At 39.2% G+C, this 24,053-nt stretch overlaps 2 protein-coding genes across 2 annotated transcripts; both read right to left on the bottom strand.

Moving 5' to 3' along the window:
- Positions 1 to 6,654: 6,654 nt before the first annotated feature.
- Positions 6,655 to 13,063, bottom strand: LOC114563354 (uncharacterized). Its single transcript, XM_028590208.1, has 5 exons — positions 13,021 to 13,063; positions 10,529 to 10,870; positions 9,932 to 10,288; positions 6,792 to 6,829; positions 6,655 to 6,693 (listed from the first exon to the last, which is right to left on the bottom strand). Exons 1-5 carry the CDS (start codon positions 13,061 to 13,063, stop codon positions 6,655 to 6,657), a joined length of 819 nt encoding a protein of 272 aa, XP_028446009.1.
- Positions 13,064 to 14,662: 1,599 nt separating this feature from the next.
- LOC114563353 (signal-regulatory protein beta-2-like) lies at positions 14,663 to 16,339 on the bottom strand. The gene is made up of 4 exons (XM_028590207.1): positions 16,283 to 16,339; positions 15,808 to 16,137; positions 14,916 to 15,275; positions 14,663 to 14,790 (listed from the first exon to the last, which is right to left on the bottom strand). Exons 1-4 carry the CDS (start codon positions 16,323 to 16,325, stop codon positions 14,663 to 14,665), a joined length of 861 nt encoding a protein of 286 aa, XP_028446008.1. The 5' UTR covers positions 16,326 to 16,339.
- Positions 16,340 to 24,053: the final 7,714 nt, after the last annotated feature.

Here is a 24,053-nt window from a genome sequence, read left to right as displayed (position 1 = left end):
CCTTTATTTATTCAGGGGAGGTTCACTGAGAGGCAGCCTCTCTTTTGCAGGAACACCCTGATCACATTCACACTGGAAACTGCCCAGTACAACCACAGTCTGATCTGCTGGCCACTGAGCAGCTCCACTGGAGTGGTTGGGGGTTAAGGGCCTTGCTCAAGGGCACCTCAGTGGTGGTAATGAGGGAGGGACAAGTGCTGTTCTTTCACTTTTCCAGAATTTTATCCTGTCGGTCTGGGGATTGAACCGATGACCTCCTGGTCACAAGCTCGCTTCTCTAACCTTTAGGCCACCACTGCCCCAATAAGAAGCTGGTGTAAGAAAAAAATGTCAGGTGATGTCTAACCTTGACTTTTACGCCACTGTTCATCACACCCCCAACTGGCACCGTCAGACACCGCCTACCAAGATTCTGGGTCTGCCGAGGTTTCTTCCTAAAAGGGAGTTTTTCCTCGCCACTGTCGCAATAGCCACTGCTAATGCTTGCTCTTGAGGGAATTACTGTAATTGTTGGGGCTCTGTAAATTATAGAGTGTGGTCTAGACCTACTCTATCTGTAAAGTGTCTCGAGATAACTCTTGTTATGATTTGATACTATAAATAAAATTTCATTGAATTGTTAGAGTTCATCCTTTGGACAACATGGATTTTTGTACCAAATTCCATGGCAATCCATTCAATAACTTTTTAGATATTTCCGTCTGGACCAAAGTGTTGGACTGACCAATGGACCGACTTACTAGAGTCTGCTGCTTACAAGGGACCAAGAAGATTTTTCTTTTTTTTTGAACATTCCCTATGGAGTTCAGTTCTGGGTTTATTACTTTGAGTCATAAGCCGTTTTACATTATTATGGAATAACAACTTTTATGTCAACCTTCTCTGTACTGTGTATGTGATGTGTTGATATGGTCTTACGCTTATGTATATGGTGTTTAGAGCAGCACTGTGTCAAAAGTTCAAATTTGTTGATCTTTGACCTGGGTTGAGCTGACCTTTGTGATCAAAACCAAAGTATACTATACTGCAGTGCTTGAAGTGGGTCAGTATCCTCCGCTATGGAATACTAGCACTGATTTTTTTAGTTTTGAGTAGCCATACATACTTCTTCATATTTTGTGTTTATATCTAAGTCCCACCCAATGCAGGGCATTTTTAAAATTTGGCATGAATCAAAACATGAAAAAATAAACAACTATAAAAAACATGTATCAGTATTTGACATTTTATAATTTCAGGGCTTTAATTTCATTCAGTTTGGTACTTTTAAAGTGTTTATTTATTTATTCATTCAACAATAATGCCACCAATTCCTGGGCATTTTTAAAATTTAGATGTTTAGAAGATAACAGACTTGAAAGTTCATGATGTACAAAGGGAAAGATAAGATAATCTTCTCAGAGTTAAAAACTTTGATAAGAATTAAGCAAATGTTTATAGATATGGAATCCATACAGCATAGGTTTATTGCTAAAAAGCTTAACTATTATATTACTTTTACAAAACAGATTTCATATGAAATATAGGCTATTACATGTTTTTTATTATCCAAAATAAATAATTATTTACCAACTTTAGAGGTACTTTTTTTTTACCATGTGCAGACAAAAATGAGTATAAAATCTAGTGTTTAGAGTGTTATTCCAACCCCAGAGCCCTGACATCAGAGTAGATACTCTCTTCCTCTTCTGTTTTTGCATCCCTTGTCCCTCCTTTGCTAGCCTTCCTACTGGTAAAGATTGGTGAAGAATAAACCAAGTCCTCATCTGTCTGAGAAAATGTAAGAAAAACTGTTATGAGACGACATATTTTTACACATGCAACTTTCCAGCTACATCTTTCCTTCATATACCTTACCTGCTGGCTTTGCTGATGACCACTGGCTGTTGCAGCATTTGTTTGCAGTGCAACAGCAGCTGTATTATAAAATAAAAACACAGCATTAATGTGAATCCACATTTGCCAAACACCGTTTGATGGTTATATTTATGAGTGACTTTGCTTACTGTTGCAACAACCACAAGATTTTTTCTTGAGCTTCTTGATTGAATAAATGAGATAGGCTATAACAATCACACTTATAGCCAAAGCTGCACCTAACAGACAGAGAACTGTATGGTCCTTCTGCAAGTCCTGCGTGTTGACTGCCCCCACAATATGAAAAGCCTCCATGAAGTAGGCTACATGGTACAGTGCGTACTGCACAGCAAACTAAATAGGCATACATAAATCACATGCCAAATCACTACTGGTCAAAAGATTAATGACTTGTGGGGGCCTCTAACTCCCCCAGTAACAGCGTGAGCCCCATGTAGGCTGAGTCCTTTGCAGCGGCCCGGGTTTAAATCCGACCTGCGGCCCTTTGCTGTGTGTCATTCCCTCTCTTTCTCTCCCCCGTTCTTGTCTATCCAAAAATCATCCAAGCAGAAAAGCACAATAGTAATTCTGAAACGTGATTGACTGAAGATACAACAATGCCATCACACAACACAGCTGAGTGCAGGTTGCAAAATAAGTCACTTAGTCAACTGGCAACTTCACAAACTGCAAAAGACAACATATACTGCACTTGACAACTAAGTCTCACACCAACATGGCAGCAGCATCACAAAATTATGATGATATGCATGGCATTTCAATAAACTAAACAAAATATGCAAATTATCTGGTCACACGGTCACAACAGATTATATTAACCTACTCAATTTACAGATAGCATAATAGCTCTTACCTTTAGAGGTTCTAATTTCTTGTCTTTTTCTTTGCAAAGTCGCAGATCAAATCCTCAAAGTCGAGCTCCCTCAGCAGCTCGCTAAACCCTACTACAAATGCGCTGCTGTGTGTTGTTAGCACTTTACAGGCAACGCAACAAATGTCTCCGGTGGACAGTGAATATAGAATCCACTCCCGTGGTACAGTTTCACCGTTGTGAAGGTGTCGGGTCAGTGCCTCGTTAGTGAGAGAGCGGGTCTTTCTGCCGCCAGCCTCGTCCCCCCTCCGAGATGCTGGATATTTAGCCACCTGATTCTGAAAGGCTAATATCCCTCTGGGTATAACTTCCTCCCGGACGGTCTCTGTAATCGGTCCCCATAGTGCAGGATCTTCACAGATGATGGTACCTGAGGGGCCATTACCTTGTTCTGTAATGCTGATGACCGCCGGCCTCATCTCTGTCTTTTTCCAGAACAACTTCACTAAAGTTAACGTTAGCCACCGTTAGCTGTGGCTGAGTGTAGCTGGTAGAAGGCAGCGATTCTTCCAAGCTAACGTTGGCTAGCTCCTCGACATCCTCCTCTTCGTCATTCCCAGCTCTTTTAAAAAAGCTTTTAATTCGCGGGACATTTTTTATAGCAGCCGCTTCTTTCTCTCCCTTTTCCACACTTTCCCTCGCTGATACAACCCAATCTGACCGGGGATCAGTTACAAATTAATTCCACTCTTTCAATCTCAACTCGTTCTCGGAAAACTGATCTTGAATCAGTACGATGTAAACAGCCTGCTCTATGGCCACCCACCTTTAACATTAGCCAATCTACACAGTACATGCGGCCTTCTACCAATCATTACCTGTCCAGTCATCATACTGACTTATAAAACACACAATCACAAGACTTCATTTTTTTGTAAACAACTTTTATTTTATTCTGATTGGATAATTATCACCATAATAATGAATGCCCATTGGGTAATCCGGGCTTGATCGCAGTTTGCCAACAAGGGGTGCTGCCACCAACAGGGGGTGCTGCAGCACCCCCAGCACCCCTACTTCCGCGTCTATATTGTCGACAGTCCCTCTGGATTCTTTTCATGTTCTTCAACACTGTTTCCTTGAGTATAATTAAAACCTGGGCCACAATCATGTGATCCAGCTCTGAAACAGAACACACTTTGTTCTTCTGGACACGTCTTGTGAGAGGACTGAACACTGCAGAGTCACTGAGTCACTGGATCAGATGGAGGGACAGTAGTGGGATCAGGTTCTGGTCCTGGGAAATTTAATAAAGTTTAAAACTTCAAACATTGATTTTCAAACAAAAGACAACTGTCACCATACTTTTTAAGAATAACTTTACCTTCAACTCTCAGGTCTGCTCCTTTTAAAAATGTGAAGTTTTGTTGATGTATTATCATACAGTAGTAAACTGCAGTATCACTTAGCCTTGCTTTTGCAATATGCAGAAGAAATATCCCGGGCTCCTCTGTGGCAGTAATGCGAGGATCACTCTCAAAGCTAAATGTTTTTCCTAAGACTTTAGGAAATTCTCCAGAAACAAGCCTGATCCAAAACAAGCTTCCCGTAGACTTGCAAGTACAAGTCAGTCTCACATCGCCTCCCACACCAACAGTCCTGTTCTCAAAGATCTGATCACCTGTGCATCCTGAAAGAAATAAATAAATAAAATAAATATATATATATATATATATATATATATATATATATATATATATATATATATATATATATATATATATATTGTGGCGGGACAAGAATGGACCAGAATTGATTGCAGTGAAAACCCGCTGATGCGGGTACTTTATTTGTTCTTAATACAGCAAAACGGAAACGTGCAGCAGTGTAGCTCCCTTGTGGCGTGGCTAGTGAGAGGGTAAGTCTTGGGGGAATTCTCATGGGTAGGCAAAGTGCAGCAGGGAGCTCACTGGGAGACTTTTACGAGGGTGAAGACAGGAGGCCTGGAATATCCGTGGTTATTCATACAGTCCCCGTCGTCCTTAGTTTCTCTTACGGGCTTTCTGTGGGCAGGGAAACAGAGCAGTGGTTAGCTTCGGTGACAAAACAGATTGACCTGCTGCCTGACGAGGCTTAATCGGTTGCACTTTTGCCGAGCCAGGATAAGCAGGTGAAGCTAAGTCAAGCCAGGTGTACATAGCTGGGATAAGTGCACGTTCACGGATTTCTTAAATAGGCCACGGTATCAATCACAGATTTACTGATGCAGAAATGGAAAAGACGTGTGCAGCAGCAGCTTCTAATGGAAATTTATGAGGAGGTGAAACATATAATATGCAAAAAGGGAAATACGGCTGTTATCAAACGGAAAAAAAAGCCCGACAGACAATTAGCGGACCGACTGAATACGTATGGATTTAAAAAAAATCTACTTAGTCACTCAATGTTTTAATTGCTTTAATATGCATTAACGTTTTATGTGTTGGTTTTATTGCTGTATATGTTTTTATGCGCTAAATGTGCTGGTTTTAGTGTAAAGTGTCTTTGAGTAGCCTGTAAAGCACTATATAAATAAAAAATATATATATCTTGTTCCTGGGAAATTTATAATATATATATATATATATATATATATATATATATATATATATATATATATATATATATATATATACATAATATAATTTCAAAGCGTATTCAAAATGCGAGAATTTGTTTTACAACCATATGCACAAATCTCCATAAGCTATGTCTAATTCTAAATATCTTTCTACAATTAATGTTCATACAGAACAAGCATGACTGGACAAAAACTAGAAAAAAAGTGACTTCAATACACACTGTAAGCATATTTGTAAAAGAATGTAGCCTGTTATTATTCATGTTTTTTTATTCTCACTCCCAAGCTCCAAGATGACGAGTGACAGCACCAAAATAAAAATAAGAAGCATTCCAACACATTCTCCCTCCCATTTGGTAAAAAAGGACATTTGATCAGGTGCCATTGTCGTCGTTATTGATGCAAAAAGTCCGCTTTTAGAGTCCGCTGCACGGTGTGGGAGGATCCCCCTGCCTCCCCCCGCCTCCCCGCATTGCACGGGCGGGGGCACATTTCACGGGGACAGCAGCGGAGGAAAAGCCTATTTCCTCTGTATCGTCCCACTTTTTACCATTACCATCTCAACAACTGCAGTAGTAGGATTTAAATCAAAATCGTGTCAGCAATAGTGACACATTCAGAAGACAACGGAATAACTGTTAAACACGTTTATTTCGGATCAGAGCGGCAGCTGATTTAACACATCAGACTCCAGGATTAATCTTAGCCTGCCTGTTAGCCTGCTCTGGACCAGGCTAGCTGCAACGAATAAATCGCCATGGTTACTTGGCTGGGTTTAATTCAACCTGCTTTTGTGCAACCAAGTCAAAGCTAAATTCATCCAGGATAACCTGAATATCCCGGCTTAATCCCTTATCTTGGTTTTGTGCAATACCCCTCAGGTTATTCCACTTGAGACTGCTGTAATTTAGATCACATTATGAAATGATTCATTGAAATCTGTACATCAAGTGGGAGGGAACAGTGTCAGGGCAATTTGATTGGCCCCTCATTATGTTGGGGTTTACCACCCCAGTGGAAATTAAATGAACCATATTTCCAACCTAAACACATGAAACAACAGCATGCGTTGGTTTCATGTTTCATGGTGGGTTTCTATAACTGACACAGAGTAAACACAACAGGAACATCTGACAAGTTAATGCAGTCCAGTACACCTCAAACACGAAACGTTACCAAAATAGAGTGGGGGTTTCTAGCACAAAACATTTGTCAGACTGCTGCGTTGTGGTTTGGAGCCTTCATTGTGGTCAACATTTTTTTGACCACATGCCAAAACACGTTGGTTTAACAATAAAGTTATCTTATTACAAGTGTTGCTGGACAATAAAAAATTACAATAGAGTTAAATCCTTATTCCCTGACACAAAGCTGTGTCCAGCCCCTGTACACATAACATACAAATGAAGGAACGCAGGAAAAGGAAAATGTAATTTAAACAAAAGTAGAATACTTTCATGTACTTTGTGTCCTGCTTTGTACCATCTGCTTTTTCTTAGTGTGCACAGCACTGCTTGCACCTGAGGAACACAGACGGACACAGATAGATACACGTTCAGTCACCACTGATAAACAAATGATGCATGGAAACTTCAGCATTGCTGTGGTTGGGCTTTCGAACTTAAGGTGTCAAAACAGAGGGGCTTTTTTCTACCTTTCTCACTGTTTTAGCATCAGGAAGCTGACTTCTGTTTTAAAAAAGGCAAGTGGAAAAACACAACACTCACACTTTCATGACTATTAATAATATCACAACAACTTACAGCAAGGGTAAAGTCACGCTTTGTCATGACCATCTTTTATCCCACCTGCGATTTGTTGATTTTTTATGCCCAGTTGTCAGAGGGGAAAGTGCTCGTTCACTGGTTCCATTGGAGGCCTGTCCAAGTTAATGAAGGAATCAGTAAATTTATATTAAATTACAACAAAACATAAACTAATATACATCTGTGATATTTTCAGATGCAGATGCATACGATTGTAGTTGTATCTTTGAAAACACAAGAAAGAGAGACATGATTTGTATTTTGAATGAGCACATTAATAAGTAAGAGTAGTAAGTAAATCAATCATTTGAGTTTGTTGAACAAAATTTAGCCTGCTGAAGCCTCTTGTAGCTGTTCCCTCACTACACCCACCCATAGTCAGGTCTGTTCTGAGTAAACAGCCTTGATTGTTGGTCAAAGGGGGGAGAAATGGCCCACCTCAGCTTATGTCTGTCAGTGTAGCTGTTGCATGTGGCTTTGCTTGTTATTCTCACAACAGACATGCAGAAGGCCTTTAGAAATTGCTGTCAGAACAGAAAGAGGGAGGAGTTTATTTAGTTGAGTCGTTGACCTCATTTACATTTTTTCATAATGTACATTTATGTAACAACGGTTGTTGGAAGTTGTGGTGGACAGTTACACAGCAGTTCACTGACATGAACTGGGGATGCTGCAGTTTAAGTTTGGCATCTTAACCGCGGGACACAGAGCTGTCTGCTTCTGCCATGTTATTCTTACATCACTGTGCATTGCACTGCACTCCGTTCAGTAGACATTACACATAACTCCAACCATGTCAACCTGCTGATGGCACTAGATGAAAAGTTAGGAGATCAAAATACTCATTAGGATACATCGCCTGGAAACCTTGACTCTACGAACTTTCATGGCAATCCATCCAACATTTGCTGAGATATTTCAGTCTGAACCAAAGTAATTGACTGACCGACAGAGCCATGCTACTATTGTGGCTGAAATAAACATTTGGCATATGAATTGCTATTGGCATGAGTTAGTGTTGTTAGTCCAATGTGTGACATATTGTGTAGATTAAGTCCATTTCATCAGCGTCCATTATGCTAATGCTTCTCAATCTGTCTGTTCTTATAACTAGGCCTTCCTTCCCTTCCTTCACCTCTGTCCTCCTCAGACTGTGTGTAACTCTCTGCATCTAACAGTAACAGTCACACTCAAACAAAATCAGCACAGACACATCTCAGAAACCAACTACACACAAATATTGTCACTAACCCATCATAAATCAGCATGTAAGTAGTCCGTGTTTTTATTTATGAAAGATCAGCATGAGCAAGCATAAGTAAGAAACATTAAGCAATATGATTGATGATACAATATGATTGGGCCATTACAGCCTACCAACCATTAAAAAAGAAAACCAATATTTTTTTTAGAGTGCATGAGTATACATGAGAGCAATTCAAGTTATTTTCAACATAAACAAATCATGACTACATATTTAAAAATGAAATGATAGGAAACCTTCCTTAAAGTATAACTCTGGCCAAAATGCAACCCATGGTCTTTTTGTGAATGTACCCGAGTCAAACTTTTGTTTAAAAGCATAATTAGGACGGAAGCGCCACTTTTAAGATTTACCGTATTTTCGATTTCGGTCAAATGGCCTTTTGAATGGGAGTGCTAGGGGCACTACTATGATAGCATCAAAATCGCTATTTTTAAAACACTAAGAAGGCTCGACACAACATGAAACTTTGCTTGAAGTATCCCCAGGGGCTCTACACATGAACTCACAAAAAGACCCTACGCTGCATTTTGGCGAGAGTTACACTTTAACCGCACTCTTTCAAGGTCAATCTGTCAAACAGCCTGTTTGAATGGTAGCACTATAAACTTCTTCAAAGACTTTAATAAAGAAAGAGTGCTGTAGAATATCACCAAAAGTCAATTAAAAAGATTTTTGCATCATGACATTCCATGCCCTTTTATAAAAAAAGTCATACAATTATTGCAATCAGATTTAACATTTGTTAAGGTTATTCAGATAAAATATTGTTACTGCTCAGATGTGAATATTAAGTAGGATATTTACAACAGTGTGCCAGATAAGAATTATATTATCTTTAATAAGCAAAGCCAGAAGACTATTAATCGATCACTTGAGTCCTGACATCGGTGTAGATTGTCTCTCCCTCCACTGTTTTAACATTCCTTCTCTCTGCTCTGCCAGTTTTCCTTTTGTTAAAGGTTGGTGCAGAATAAGCCAGTAAGTCATTATCTCGCTGAGGAAATATATGGAAAAATATTATGAGACAGAATATTTTAATATATGTTAGAGAGAAAATATGCCACTATTTTTCCCCCCAGTGTCATCCTTTCTTTATATGCCTTACCTGCTGACTTTGCTGATCACCGCTGGCTGTTGCAGCATTTGTTTGCAGATTGGCAGCTGTATTAAGAAATAAAAAGAAAGATTTAAGATGATGTTGCCAGAGGTTAATTTACACAAATTAGAAATGTAAATCCTGTGAAGTTAACTTTTGCAAAAGGCTGTTTAATAGATTGATGTATGAGAAATGTAAGATTACTGTTGCAGCAATCACAAGTTTTCTTCTTGATGGTATAAATCAGGAAGGCAGTAATGATCAGACTTATAGCCAAAGCTGCACATAACACAAACAGAACTGTGTTGGCCTTTTGCAAATCCCACATGTTGAATGCTGAAACAATATAAGGAGCAAATAATAAAAGTTAGCAACTATTTTGACAATATTTGATAATGCAAGAGGAACAAATGTTTTGTGATACATCATCTTAATGTTTTCAAAAACAAATGAATGATTGTTAATGATTTATATAAAAATGTTCTGCAGTTACCTTCAATGTCCAGTTTTGTTCCATTTCCAAATAAAATCTCACCGCATGTGGCCACAGCACAGTAATAAGTCCCAGCATCAGAGGAGCTGACGATTTTAGAGAAGTTGTAAACACATTTCTGTGGAGAGTAAGCCTCAGGGCTCTTCTCACATTCATCACCGTGGTTTCCATGAGCATAAATTAAACTGGGATGAGATTCATCTGATCCGGCTCTGAACCAGAACACACCGTGTTCACCGGGACATGTTTTCTTCTCAGAGTCCGAGAGGACTGAACACTGAAGAGTCACTGAGTCTCCTGGATGGACTGGAACAGATGGATGGTCTTGGATGATGGCAGTAATATTAGGTTCTGATTCTGGGAGATATCAAGATGAAAGTAAAATTTAGTTTTACTCCCTTTGATGAAGAAGAAAACTAAAATGTAAAATATGTCAATTATAAAACACTTTCCTTTGAACAATTGAAACATGTATCTTTATATAACATATAGGAACATTTTAACCATTTCATCTGCTGTCATCAATGGTGTTTGATAAAAGCAGAATGATTCCTTTTTTAAGGAATGTGAAAGGTCTGTTTGCTGAATTGTATTTACCTTTGATTCTCAGAAGTGTTCCTTTCAAAAATGTCATTTTGGTCTGTCCTTCTACCTTTATGCAGTAGTAAACTCCAGTATCGATCGGTTTTGCTTTATTAATATGCAGAATAAATGTTCCAGGCTCTTGTTTTGCTGAAATGTGAGGAGTCTTGTTGTTAACAACACCAAAATCAAAATCAATGTCAAGTGTTCCTGCCAAGAATTCAGGAAAGTTTCCAGAAACAAGTCTGATCCAAAACAAGGCTGCTCTGTACTCAGATTTCTGGCGGTTACAATTTAAAGTCACATCCTCTCCAACACCAACAGTCTCTGTCTCAAAGATCTGATCAGCTGTGCATCCTACAAATAATAGAGAAACACAGATGAGTGATAAACAACAGAGAAAGAATCATGTATGTCCTGCCAAATCACTTTGAGAACATGACAATGTATTCAATATATATCTGGAGTAAATCTAACATTTCTACATATACTTACGCCCGACTCTGAGCATCAGCAGAAAATAAAATGCGGTTATCATTTTCTGGTTGTTTGACTTGTAACTGCACTTAAAATAAATTGATCAGAAGATAATGCACCTTAAAGTAATCATATCAAGTGGGAGGGAACAATTTCAGAGAAATTTGATTGGCTTCTCGTTATGTTGGCCTTTCACTGTACCACCACAGTGGAAATAATATCAACCATCTTTCCAACCTAAACACATGAAACAACACCAACAGCACACTTTGTTTCATGTTTCATGGTGAGTTTCTATATTTGACACTGAAACTAAATACAGGTAAATGTGTCTTTTAACATTGACGTCTCCAGCTTGCCATGCAGGGTTCCTGGAATACATTTCCAAACCCACAGATGGACATAAATTACACACAATAGAAAAGACAATATGAATGTATGCCAGAAGATCATAGAGCATATTACATTTAGGGATTGTAGGATTTATATATTCAAAACTGAAATTTCCCGAGATCCTATTGCTTTGTTGCCAAAGCATGGCTCTTAAAAAGTTTTGGGATTAGATTAGATTGCCAGTGTGTAACCCATGCAAACAATTTTAATTCAACATACATAGTTTGTCTGGATATTCTGAATGTGATGCCGCCAAAGAAAGAGCATCAAGCCTGAAATGCATTGTGTGTTTATGCCATTGGGTGTCCGTATTTGTGCAGATATTCAGCATATAAATTGTTCTGTGCATTAAATAGCTCCTCTGTGTTGGATTGGACATTAATCATTTGCTCTTTTTTACATCCCTCCCACCATAATTAAGTGAAACTCAAACGATTTAACAAACAAAAGATATATAATTAACTTTTTTCAGAAGCTATTTTAAAAAGGGCACTGATAGCACTAACCTTTAAATATGAATGCATCACATGTACTGTAACTCTAAATATATAGGCCTATGTCTAGTACTGATTAAACAAATCCTACAACATTGCCTGTAGCCCTAGTTAAAAATAATTTAATGTTGATATGTGTGCATTTAAAAAAAGATGTATCCAGCCATTTGCTGAAGTGACACACTAAGACAGAGGAGCCATCTGACCCGCCCACTCTGCCTGTCAGTCACTTTAGCAGGAAGAGCACAGCATACAGAGGAGGGCTGACAAACCATCCATCCTCTATACTCACTTCTTTTCAGTGGTGGTGAAAGGCAGCAGCAGAGAGACACTCTCACAGTATCACAGGAACACATTCACATGGAGGTGATTTACAGTTTCGGACATGCAAATTTGTATCTGAGAGAGATGTATAGAGAATTAAAATAGTACAACCTCTCTGCCAAAACACACTTTGTACTTTCACACATAAACAGATAAACACACATTCACAGTCAAAACAAATGCATGGAAACATTAGCGCTGTTGTGGTTGGGCTTCAAACTAAGGTGTCAATACAAACTACTTTTCTCTTTGTTTTGGCCTTAGGAGGCAGGCCGTTTGACCTTTGTTTTTTAAAGGCAAGGAATAACACTGTTATTTGTTATGATTATTTTAATATCACAACAACTTATCGCAGTAGGTTAATGGCATCAGGATGGTTGGACACATATGCATGCACGCACGCACTATAGGGTTTGTACTTTGAATGAGCACATTAACAAGACAAACTACAAATTAGCCTCCTGAAGCTTCTTGTAGCTGTTCCCTCACTACACATCCTGTTGAAGCCCATAGTCAGGTCTGTTCTGAGCAGGGGTGTCTGCATCATAATAATAATAACAATAATAATAATAATATTCTGATCATGGGTACAGTAAGGAGACCAGCAACGGATAATCTAAGAGTTCTGGAGGGTTTGTAAGCAGTCAGCAGGTCAGAGATGGAATTAGGAGTTAGGCCATTAGATTGTAAACAGTGAGCAATATTTTGAAATCAATTCTGTTTTTTATCAGAAGCCAGTGGAGTGATTTAAGTAAGTATAGGAGTAATGTGTTTGGGTTTTTGAACTGAGAGCCCTCTATCTCTCACACTTAGGTTTACCTGGGAGCTCTTCACATCTCATATCCTGTGGTTTGGGCCACATTTCTTCTCACCTTGCAACTAGAGATTTAGATGTGAGTGTGCCAGGTGATAAATATTCTGCCAATAGTCCTAAGGTGTGCAAGGAGCGTTACTATTTTTATTTATCAGATTCGCTGGACATGAAATATATTATACTCATAACACAAGAAAAAATATATAAAACTGACTGTTGAGCTGGTACATCTGTTACAGATTACCACAACCAGCACCAGCCCTCTCTGTAGACAGTGCAGTCTGTGGAACGGTTCCTGGGTCTCTACAGAGAGCTTCAGTTTGGGTGGGATTACACGTAGTTTTTTATTCCCAATTGCCATCTAATAGTAGGGTAATGGTGCCTGTTGTCAACATGTCTGTGTTAGCTTTTGCTGTTTTGTTGACATAAAAATGTATATTTATATTGTCTTTTCATATGGTGTAACTGCATCTTCACTCATCACAAATACTTTAAGAGCAGCAGTTGGCTTGTGAAATACTGTACCTATCAGGTTGTTAAGGTTAGAGACTTAATAAATTCTGTTTTGTTATCATTTAAATGTTGGATGGATTTCAGTGATTCTGGCAAATGATAGAGAATCTGCAGCAGAACCAACACTTGTTTTTTGTAGAGATCACACCACAAGCAACTGTTTGGCAGAGAAAACCAACAATGGTCTTTTCTTTATTGACATTGTTTGATAGAGTTAGAAATCATGTTTACAAATAGTTACACAGCAACACAAAAAATACAGGTTACAGGCGACACAGAGTACTAGTCTGAAATCAGTGTTCTCTTTCTCGAATTTTAGAATTTGCCAACACTGATCCAGTGAAAAATTCCATATTTACAATTACTCCCAGTTACAGTAGAAACCTTATTATTTATATGTAATGTCCATCTTAATGGAAACTTAGTTTCTTTTTTCTTTTGTTGCAAAATTGAGAATATCCTAGTTATCATAGACAGATTTTACTGGAAAAAAACAAATTACTTTGCCTTTTTCTGTTTAAGCAATTTTTGTGGGTAGGCATTTTTGCCCTTTATTGAATAACAATAGTAGCGAGAGGATAGAAAATGAGGGAGAGATAAATAATGAAATTTAAAAAAGGTTTTCCAGCTGGACATGAATCAGGGCTGTTGCTGTTCATGTTCTTTACCCAATCCATATGCCATCAGGGCACCCTACTATGTAACTTTTAATTGTGCACATTTGCATGAAAGAGACACAAGTTAAATGTTAGTCAAAGTGATATATAGACTAACGCTTACAGCATTACCTCAGATAAACCCTTTAGCTCCAAACAGACTAAGATACAGAACCAACTAATGGCAAACAGAATCCTTTATCGCACCACATCCAGTTTTCATCACAGCGAAGACGACAGCAGAATATATACTTCTGTCTTCATCTCTCTGAGGAAATGTGAGATGACAAAGTAAAATAATTAAAATAACTTTTTTAATAAGGTTACTTCTACTGTACCGTTGTGTTTTTTACCTTTGGAATTTTCTGACCACCACTGTGTTTTTGCTCGGCAACAGCAGCTGAAATTATGAAACAGAAAATATATAGATAATAAATACAGATGCAGTAGTTTTTATGTAATACTGTTGGACAGAGAACTATGAGTAGTTTATATTACCGTTGTTTCTCTGGATGGCGTAAATGAGGACGGCTGTAACAATCAGACTTATGGCCGAAATAACAGAGAAAATAATTGTGTTGGCCTTCTGTGACCACACGCTGGTTCCTGAAACATTATCAAATGGAAAAAACAACAGGTAAAAGTAAATGGTGTTTAATTTAATTCAACTAAAAATTAATATTTTAAAATAAAAACACTTTAATAAGCAAATTTACTTATTACACAGTTACCTTCAATGTCCAGTTTAGTTCCACCTCCAAATAAAATCTCCCCACATGTGGCCACAGCACAGTAGTACGTCCCGGCATCAGAGGAGCTGACGTTCTTAGAGAAGCGATAAACACAACTCTTCTGAGTGTCAGATCTCTTGTCACATTCATTATGTCTTCTTCCATCAGTGTAGATGATGTCCGGATAAGATTTATTTGATCCAGCTCTGAACCAGAACACACTGTCATCTCCTGGACACGTCTTGTTCCCAGAGTCGGAGAGGACTGAACACTGGAGAGTCACAGAGTCTCCTGGACGGACTGGATCTGATACTGTCGGCCACTGAACAACAGTGTAGTTTGATGTCCTCTGAGTGTTTCCTGCGTCATACAAAACTGTGTTAAAAGGATTTCCAAGCACATTTTGAAAGCCAAAGTAATATTTAAGTATATCTCAAATGCGACTTTAGTAGTTTGACATGATATTTTGCTGAAATGTAGCAAATTTGGAGCCCTTTTAGTCCAGTGCATGTGTTCTCAGAGTAAAATACGATTGTTGAAACATTGATTGGACCTACGGAAGTCATTGACAATCAACCTATTCTGTCGTTTAGATATGAGGATGTGTTGGACAAAACACAGGAACATGTTTAGTGTTAAGTGGCTGAAAAGATTATTTTCTCAAATAATTAAGACAACACATACACAGCTACAATCAGGTATTCACAAACATTTGGTAATAATTAGATGACCTGTGTCTGTATATTTAATTGGATTGACATGGGAAGTTTTTAGATTTTTTCAAAACAGGCTTGTGATCCTTAAAGTTATTTTTCTTAAACATTACCACAGTGAAGGTTTGGATCAGTGTCTGAGGCATTTGCCAAACTCTATAAAAGTAGATCATAATTACCTTTTATTAACAAATATGTCCCACTCCATACAGGACTTGTATACAGCTCTGTGGATGCACAGTGATACATTCCCTCATCTTCTTGGATTGTCTTCAGAATGGTCAGGTTGCTAAAATTGTTATCATTTTTTATTTCCAATCTTGATTCAGAAAACTCTGGTGCATACTCAGGTTTTGTAGATTCACGCTTTGTCACAATCAATTTCAGAGTTTCCCCGGCACTCTGCTTGTACCAGTTGATCTGTGGCCGGCCAATCTTCTTATAATGGAGAGCACACGTGAAGGTTGCAGGTTCACCAAGTTGAACTGTGCTAACTGGAACTAGCGAATCTAAAATAAATGAAAACATACAATACATGAACAAATAAATGACAATTAGTGTATGATGTATACCATTTAGCATGCAAAACCTCCATATGCTAGTTGGCATGCAAATTCTTAACTGAATACTTGCACAGAATAAAATAGCACTTACATCCTTGATGAAAAACAAGCAGTGTAACCCATAACAGGATCATCTTGACATTGTGTCTTGTTAGAAAAATTGTTGGCATTTCAGTGAGAAAAGGGGTGATGTCACAGGGCCATGAACATGTATGTCACACTGTCAAATGCATCTGATTGGTTATCTCAGAATAAATATTCAAAAGTGCACTTCCTGTCACATTGGTCTCATCCTGGCCTTTGAGAAGCTTTTCACTTCATTCTTCTCTTCACACACTTCGTAGTTTTTACTGGATACAATTGTGAAATTGTGACAACAGTATTGGACAACAAATTCCATGATAGGTATAACAAATAAAAAAGGATGACATTCCATTTAAAGGGGTGATAGAATGATTATATAGGGTATTTCACACTGTTCCTTATGGTTTCCTAATGGTGTATCATTGGTTGGGCTGAAAATGGCCTGGTTGATATATTATTGGCCCTTATGCATCGCACGATCTGATATCACCAAGTAATTAACAGTCCAGGATCAATGACAAAGTTATTTGCCCTGGATTAACATTATAACCAACCAATCAGTGGCACGTTTTGCTTGTGATGTCATTAATAGTGCGACGTGATGGCAAATTCAAAAAAAAAAAAAAACGTCTGCCAGTTTCACTATCGTAACGGCCGCCCGTTCCAGAGCTGCCGCCGATGCTTCACTATCGTGCTTAAAAGGTAAGATTTAGCCTACTTCCAAGAGTTTGAACGTCTTCAAAACATTATAGAGTTGATGTGTAGCTAGGCTAAACAAGTTAATAAGATAACTAGCATGACCAGCTAGTGTACTAGCAGTTATTAAATTGGAAAAGGCTGAGCTACCAAGTGTGATATTAATAAATAAAATATCACTGTCCAGTTCTATCTCTTAACAAGATGGAATGTCTGTCATTAGGCTAACCACTTTAATCCTATGAAAACACGCTACCTAGCATGACCAGCTAGTGTGCTAGCAGACTTATGGTGGTATGAACTAGCTAGCCTAAAGAGCTAACGTGTAACTAACATTACAGACAAAACACCTTAGCAATGTGTGTTTTAATCAAAGTTGATAGCATTAGCAACTTATATGTGCAATGCTACAATTAGCTGCAAGTGATTAAGTGTTGATCCTGGACCACTACAACATCACATACATCCTGGACTGTTGTTTATTGTTTGTCCTGGACAATCAGTCAGTTATTCTGTGCTGCCATTAAGTGTTGATCCAGGACCACCACAGAGTGACATTTATCCTGGACTGTTGTTAAGTCGTAGTCCAGGACAATCGCAGCATTACAGCCCCAGAGTAATTATGTTATTAAATCATAACTCCGGCATTATGCGATCTATAGCCCTGTTATTCAAGGTCACCTAAGGCTAATCTATCAGGGCACTTGGCTTACGTTTTGGTTTGGTTTCAAATGCCCAGTTAGGTTAACTTTAGCTGCTGAGTTATTTATTAACTCTATAATGGAAAGTATTGTAAGTAAAGTCTGTGGAGGTAAAACCATGTGCTCTTTTCTTTCAGAAATGGAAGATATTTAAAAAGCGGTCATCAATGAAGAAAAAAGAATGTGGATCCAAGAAAGCCAAACTTGATGTTTTTGTGATGCCACATCAGCAAGGTTCACAGTATTCAAATGGAAAAACTGCAAAACCTGGACTCTTATTTTAACCTGCTGCTGCATTTTACCTTGACCTCAATTGCTGTCTTCCAGGAACACCACCCTTTGGAGTACTTGAACTTGATTAGACATTCTTGTGTGTATTAATTTGCACATAGATGAAAATGGATGAAATGATAAAAAAAAACTCAGAATGTTTATTAAATGTTTTTATTTATAAACTAAAACTGTAATTGGTCCAATTTCCCGATTAGACACTAAGTGTCCACAATCCACACCATAAACTGTTGTTCTCCAACATCTTCAATGGAGGTTGTCTGTGGAAAAAACACAGCAAAATTAGTTGGAACCTCATCTGAAATTTACAAGTCCTCGAATAGAGTCTTGAGAGAGGAAAATTGTGTGAGGTCCGCATCAGTGTTCTCTTTCTCGACTTTTACAAAAGTAAAAGGATATCTTTAAGGATATACTTTGAAATGCACTAATGGTTAATTACACTTTATTACGTAACCTTTCACACTTCCAGACAATCTATGTTTTCTGAAACATAGATTTGAGTGATTACAATAAGGTGTGGTCAAGATAAGAATGAATGTCACTCTGTGTCGGTCCAGGATGAATGTGATGCTGTAGTGGTCCTGGATCAACACTTAATGACAGCACAGAATAACTGACTGATTGTCCAGGACAAACAACAGTCCAGGATGTATGTGATGTTGTAGTGGTCCAGGATCAACACTTAATCACTTGCAGCTAATTGTAGTGTTGGGGACCAAGAGTTTGGTTAAATCTGATTTTAACCAAAAGGCCTCAGATTAAACTGACCTCTGGATACAGGACACACATGTGCTCAGAGACAAAGGAACATGTGACCAAGACAAAAGGAATCTTGGCCTCCATGTAAACCCCAAAGCCGGGATAATTCACACCTCTATGCGAAGTGCCAGCCAGAAGGGAAACTCCTCACAACTGGCAGGAAGTCAAAGGACTACAAAAGTGTAGTTCACCCTTTCAAGAGTTTCGAGTCTTCCTATTGGTTCAGCGGGACCATAAACACAGCAGGTGGGTCTTAACCTATAAATAACCTGACCCTAGGAAACTCCCTCGTCTTCACCTGCAACTCTGTTGCTGAAAGCAGGCGCGCAAGCCCTTGTGCTGAACTTCCATTTTCTGGAGAAAGTGGATTTTATTTTGGTGGATCCTTGAAAACACACCAGTGTTTTCATATCTGCAGTGAGAAGGAAACAACGTTTTTCTTCTCAAAGTCAACTAAACTTGCCCCTTGCTGCTTTTTTGGAGGGAAGTTTCTCCGTGGCCGCTGACGAGCGCCAGGGACCCGTTCCGTTTAATTTCTGGACAGAAACAAACGGACTGAACACACCGTAAGAAGGCTTACATCTGGGCAGAGATAAGTAGTGTGTTTATTAATGAGCAAAGGGTTCGCTACCATTGTTGCCATTAATGTGATCTGATTTAATCATGTACTGGTCCATATGTGATTATTAATCTGTGCTGTGAATGTATAAATTGATCACTATACTCGTTGATTTATGTCGTGTTAAGTAGCTGGGTATAACTGTAATCGCTACCTGCTTAAATCACTCCTTTCACGGAGTTACTAGTTACTGTCTGCGATAGAATCGCGAAAATCAGCTGTTAGTCACTGAATTAGTTATAGTGACATTCTCCTCAGCAAAACAAAGTCTCAGTCTGTCCTAAACTACACGTTAGCCCAGACCTGAGTGGCTGAGGGGAACTGGGTCATTATCGATAACTAAAGATCAGAGTGCCCTTTTTTTCTTTACTCTTGTTCTCTTTCTTCTCTCTCTCTAACACACACACACACACGACACAGGCTAGCCGCGTAACTCCCGAGCTAACGCTACAGGCTAGCTTCACACGTGGAATCGGCTTACGTTCGGACAGAGCTAACACAGGAACTAGCTACCATACCGGCTAAGCGTGCGCGCTGCCTAGCAACCCCCTCGGCTTCTTCAGCCCCTCCCCGTGCACGCAGCACCATTACCGTCCTCTTGAGGCCAAATAGTTTTGTGCAGCTCACAGGAGTAGCCATTTTGGGTAGTTTTGTGTTAGAAATACATGTCGACATGCCCCTCCTCTCTCACACACACACACACACACACACACACACCCACAGACGTGTCCATGACACATGCTGCTTTGTTTTGCTTTGTTTTTGGTTGTGATATTGTAAAAAGGTATATGAGTTTATTAGTGAAGGATTATTGATTAGCTACTGATAATTGTGACGTTAATAAATCTTATTATGCTTAATTAGCAGTTGCTTGTGATTATTTGTGTACTGGTTGTAACAATTGCTGGTCGATCTGGTCCGTTGCTTGGATTCACCCCTTCCTTTATTTCCTTTTAAAGGATATTCACAGAAATGAGACTGATCCACAGTTTGATTATTGGTCCCTGACTTGCTGGGTGGTGCCCCGTTGTGATTGTTTGTTGATTTGCTAAAGTTATTAATAACCATATTCATAACTTTATTAATATCGATAAAACATCTTTGATAATTTGCCAATGATCAAATCTGTACCCTACGAGAATCCTACAGTAGCATTGCACATATAAGTTGCTAATGCTATCAACTTTGATTAAAACACACATTGCTAAGGTGTTTTGTCTGTAATGTTAGTTATGCAAAAAACGTCTACAGACTCACACAGGCTTAGCATGAACATTTTAGTAGTAAGCTACCTTTAGGCTAGTTCATACCACCATAAGTCTGCTAGCACACTAGCTGGTCATGCTAGGTAGTGTGTTTTCATAGGATTAAAGTGGTTAGCCTAATGACAGACATTCCATCTTGTTAAGAGATAGAACTGGACAGTGATATTTTATTTCTTATCAATATCACACTTGGTAGCTCAGCCCTTTCCAATTGAATTACTGCTAGCACACTAGCTGGTCATGCTAGTTATCTGTATTAGCTTGTTTAGTCTACACGTTAGCTCTTTAGGCTAGCTAGATCATACCACCACAAGTCTGCTAGCACATAAGCTGGTCATGCTAGGTAGCGTGTTTTCATAGGATTAAAGTGGTTAGCCTAATGACTGACATTCCATCTTGTTAAGAGATAGAACTGGACAGTGATATTTTATTTCTTATCAATATCACATTTGGTAGCTCAACCCTTTCCAATTGAATTACTGCTAGCACACTAGCTGGTCATGCTAGTTATCTTATTAACTTGTTTAGCCTAGCTACACATCAACTCTATAATGTTTTGAAGACGTTCAAACTCTTGGAAGTAGGCTAAATCTTACCTTTTAAGCACGGTAGTGAAGCATCGGCGGCAGCTCTGGAACGGGCGGCCGTTACGATAGTGAAACTGGCAGACTTTTTTTTCTTTTTTGAATTTGCCATCACGTCGCACTAGTAATGACATCACAAGCAAAACGTGCCACTGATTGGTTGGTTATAATGTTAATCCAGGGCAAACAACTTTGTCATTGATCCTGGACTGTTAATTACTTGGTGATATCAGATCGTGCCTTATGCATCCCTGTGTTTTGGCCCTATTTGTAACAAGAGCTTTTCTTCCAAATATGGTATGGTCTTGAATATTTGGATGAGCTGCGCACTGATTAGTTGAGCAAATTTCCATACACACACATTAGAGACGCGCGCTGATTGGTTGAACGAATCCCCAATACACACACATTAGAGAAGCGACAGAATCTCATATTCCAAACACTGCAAGGTTTCATTACCAAATTCACTTCTGAGACTTTTTTATGCGAGAAATATATATAAAGCTTAAATATGGGCCGTTTTACAAAAATTGATGGCTAATTGCAAATTTGGTAAGACGTGTCGGTGTCAGACATTAAGAGCTCGACACAGTCTGACAAGAAAGCGGCAGCCTGCTGGACTCCATACCCAAGGCAAAGTCACCCTTTGTGGATTACTGCACTATGGGGCTCCGCGGCCAGCTGCCGACATAACTATAATATATTTACAGTTTGAATTTAACACTTATATCACAGCTTACCCCAAGGTCTTATGTTAGGTTTAAAAAAGTTAAAGCCAGGCTATGTTTGGAAAACAATGTTTAATGGGGCCTGTAGCTAAATTTAATCGAGTAACTACACTAATCAGCATTTGACTGCCTTACCCAAAACCTAGCTTCTAAGGAATTAATCAGGTCATGTCTGACATTTAGCATATGAAGAAGACTCTTTGTCCCCACAGGGAAGGTAACTATTGTTGTCTCTTTTTGGGGAGCCATCCCCTGATAGGCCAGACGTGATTAGAACAAAGAAAATGCATATCGCTGTAGAATCGGCACTACATGATAATCAACCTTAGTCTGTGACCTGGGGTAAACCTAAAATCAGAGGTGTGTCCTTAATCAGAGACCCACAATTCCACAGGAATATAATTCGGAAACTGAGGTGATTTCGGCACTTCAATCTGTGACCCCGCAAGGGAAGCAGTTGGAGTCCGCTGTTTACAGTGTATTTGTTTGTCATGTCACATGACTGTTCTTATGTGACTCCGCAAGGAAAGCATGAGATCAGTCCGCTGTCAGCTGCAGTGTAACGATTGTGTTTTGACTGTCGTTTTCATGTTGTTTTATTTAACCTTTTGGTTAACTTTCAATTCCCCCAGCCTCTCCTCCTTCCTCCAGAAATCAGAACGAACACGTCTTTTAGATATTCTTAACACTTACAAAGCTAACAAAAGCTAATAGTCCGATTTGAATTTAAGGCATTTTTATGAAGGTGAGGGGTCTTGTTAGAAGGAGCAGCTAGCTAGCTAACTATATGTCCTATTGAATACAATGGGCAAATATCGCGGCTAACTAGCTACACTTTCGGCATAACTATAGTATATTTACAGTTTGAATTTCGTCACGCCACTTATATAACATCTACCCCAATGTCTTATAAAGCTAACTGTTGTGTCCGATTTCAAATTAAGGCATTTTTGTGAACGCCGGGGGTCTTGTTAGGAGGAGCAGCTAGCTAGCTATGTGTCCCATTGAATACAATGGGAAAATAGCTTGCTACACTTTCGGCATAACTATAGTATATTTACAGTTTGAATTTCGTCACGGCATGTATATTACAGGTTCCCCAAGGTCTTACAAAGCTTAGCTAACATTTAATGCATTTTTGTGAATTTCAGAGGTCTCGTTAGGAGGAGGCTAGCTAGCTTTCATTGATGGACTCCAGCTCACCGCAGGCTCTATCAATGAGACTCGCGGACAAGAGCGTTTATTTCCCCAATCGTTTGTTTAAATAACTCAACACACATACATGTATCTATTATAAGATTAACTGAACCTGCGGTAAGAGATTGCAATCTCAGTCACAAACACTGCACACACAGCAGGAAGAGGGGAGGGAGAACAGCGAGCTGCAGGCCCTGGAGCTCTGTCAGGGCAGCGGCGTTTGGTAGTCCAGTCACCCAGAAAACGGTGAGTTTGCGCGGGTATGGAGAACCGCGGGCTGCTGGCAGTGACGGAGCTCAATCGAGCTCATAGCAGGCCATGGTCTGTGAAGGAGGACAGGCAGGGCGGTGATATAGCAACCCAGGCAGCCCCGGCTGCTGAGCTCCGACACACAGTCGAACAAAATTTGCAATTAGCCATCAATTTTCGTAAAACGGCCCATATTTGAGCTTTACATAATTGATTTCTCACATAAAAAAGTTTCAGAAGTGAATTTTGTAATGGAATAGCAGAGATCTGTGCGACCTAGATTCAGAAGACTACCTGATCTCGGGTCAGTTGTGTAGCCTATGTAAATGTTGGGGCGTGACCGTTCTCTTAATACATCCATGGGCATGACAAAGGTACAGGTCTTGGGATGCTTACGTAAGCTTCCAGCTTTGTTGAGATTCGCCAGTTTTCAGCGGCAGTTTCAAAATATGAGATTTTATTAGTAAAGGGGTGTCAATGGGATGGGACAATGGGACTCTGCATAAGTGCTCCTTCTTGTTGGTAATTGGCTGGAACACTGTTTGTTATGGTTCGTGGTGCAGGTTGGCACAGTTTGTTTATGTTGCCATTTGTGGAACCTGGGCTGTCTACAGAGACCGCGTTTTTTACAGTGTGTTCAGGGGACAGGCAGCTAGCGGATAGTGAGGAGATGTTTGCTGTATGTAATG

The sequence above is a fragment of the Perca flavescens genome, chromosome 10 (assembly GCF_004354835.1).
Source record: "Perca flavescens isolate YP-PL-M2 chromosome 10, PFLA_1.0, whole genome shotgun sequence".
Classification (NCBI taxonomy): domain Eukaryota; kingdom Metazoa; phylum Chordata; class Actinopteri; order Perciformes; family Percidae; genus Perca; species Perca flavescens.
The sequence above is the reverse complement of the archived record's forward strand: the minus strand, read 5'-3'. Positions and strand labels throughout refer to the sequence as shown.

What these genes read in the sequence shown, in the direction of transcription:
- LOC114563354 (XM_028590208.1), bottom strand. Translation starts at nt 13,063, where the DNA reads ATGTGGCCCAAACCACAGGATATGAGATGTGAAGAGCTCCCAG. An exon ending in GAGATGTGAAGAGCTCCCAG is followed by an intron (nt 10,871 to 13,020) that starts GTAAACCTAAGT and finishes TATTATTTGTAG; the next exon opens with GATGCACAGCTGATCAGATC. An exon ending in AACACTTCTGAGAATCAAAG is followed by an intron (nt 10,289 to 10,528) that starts GTAAATACAATT and finishes GATATCTCCCAG; the next exon opens with AATCAGAACCTAATATTACT.
- LOC114563353 (XM_028590207.1), bottom strand. Translation starts at nt 16,325, where the DNA reads ATGATCCTGTTATGGGTTACACTGCTTGTTTTTCATCAAGGAT. An exon ending in GCTTGTTTTTCATCAAGGAT is followed by an intron (nt 16,138 to 16,282) that starts GTAAGTGCTATT and finishes CATTTATTTTAG; the next exon opens with ATTCGCTAGTTCCAGTTAGC. An exon ending in GACATATTTGTTAATAAAAG is followed by an intron (nt 15,276 to 15,807) that starts GTAATTATGATC and finishes TGTATGACGCAG; the next exon opens with GAAACACTCAGAGGACATCA.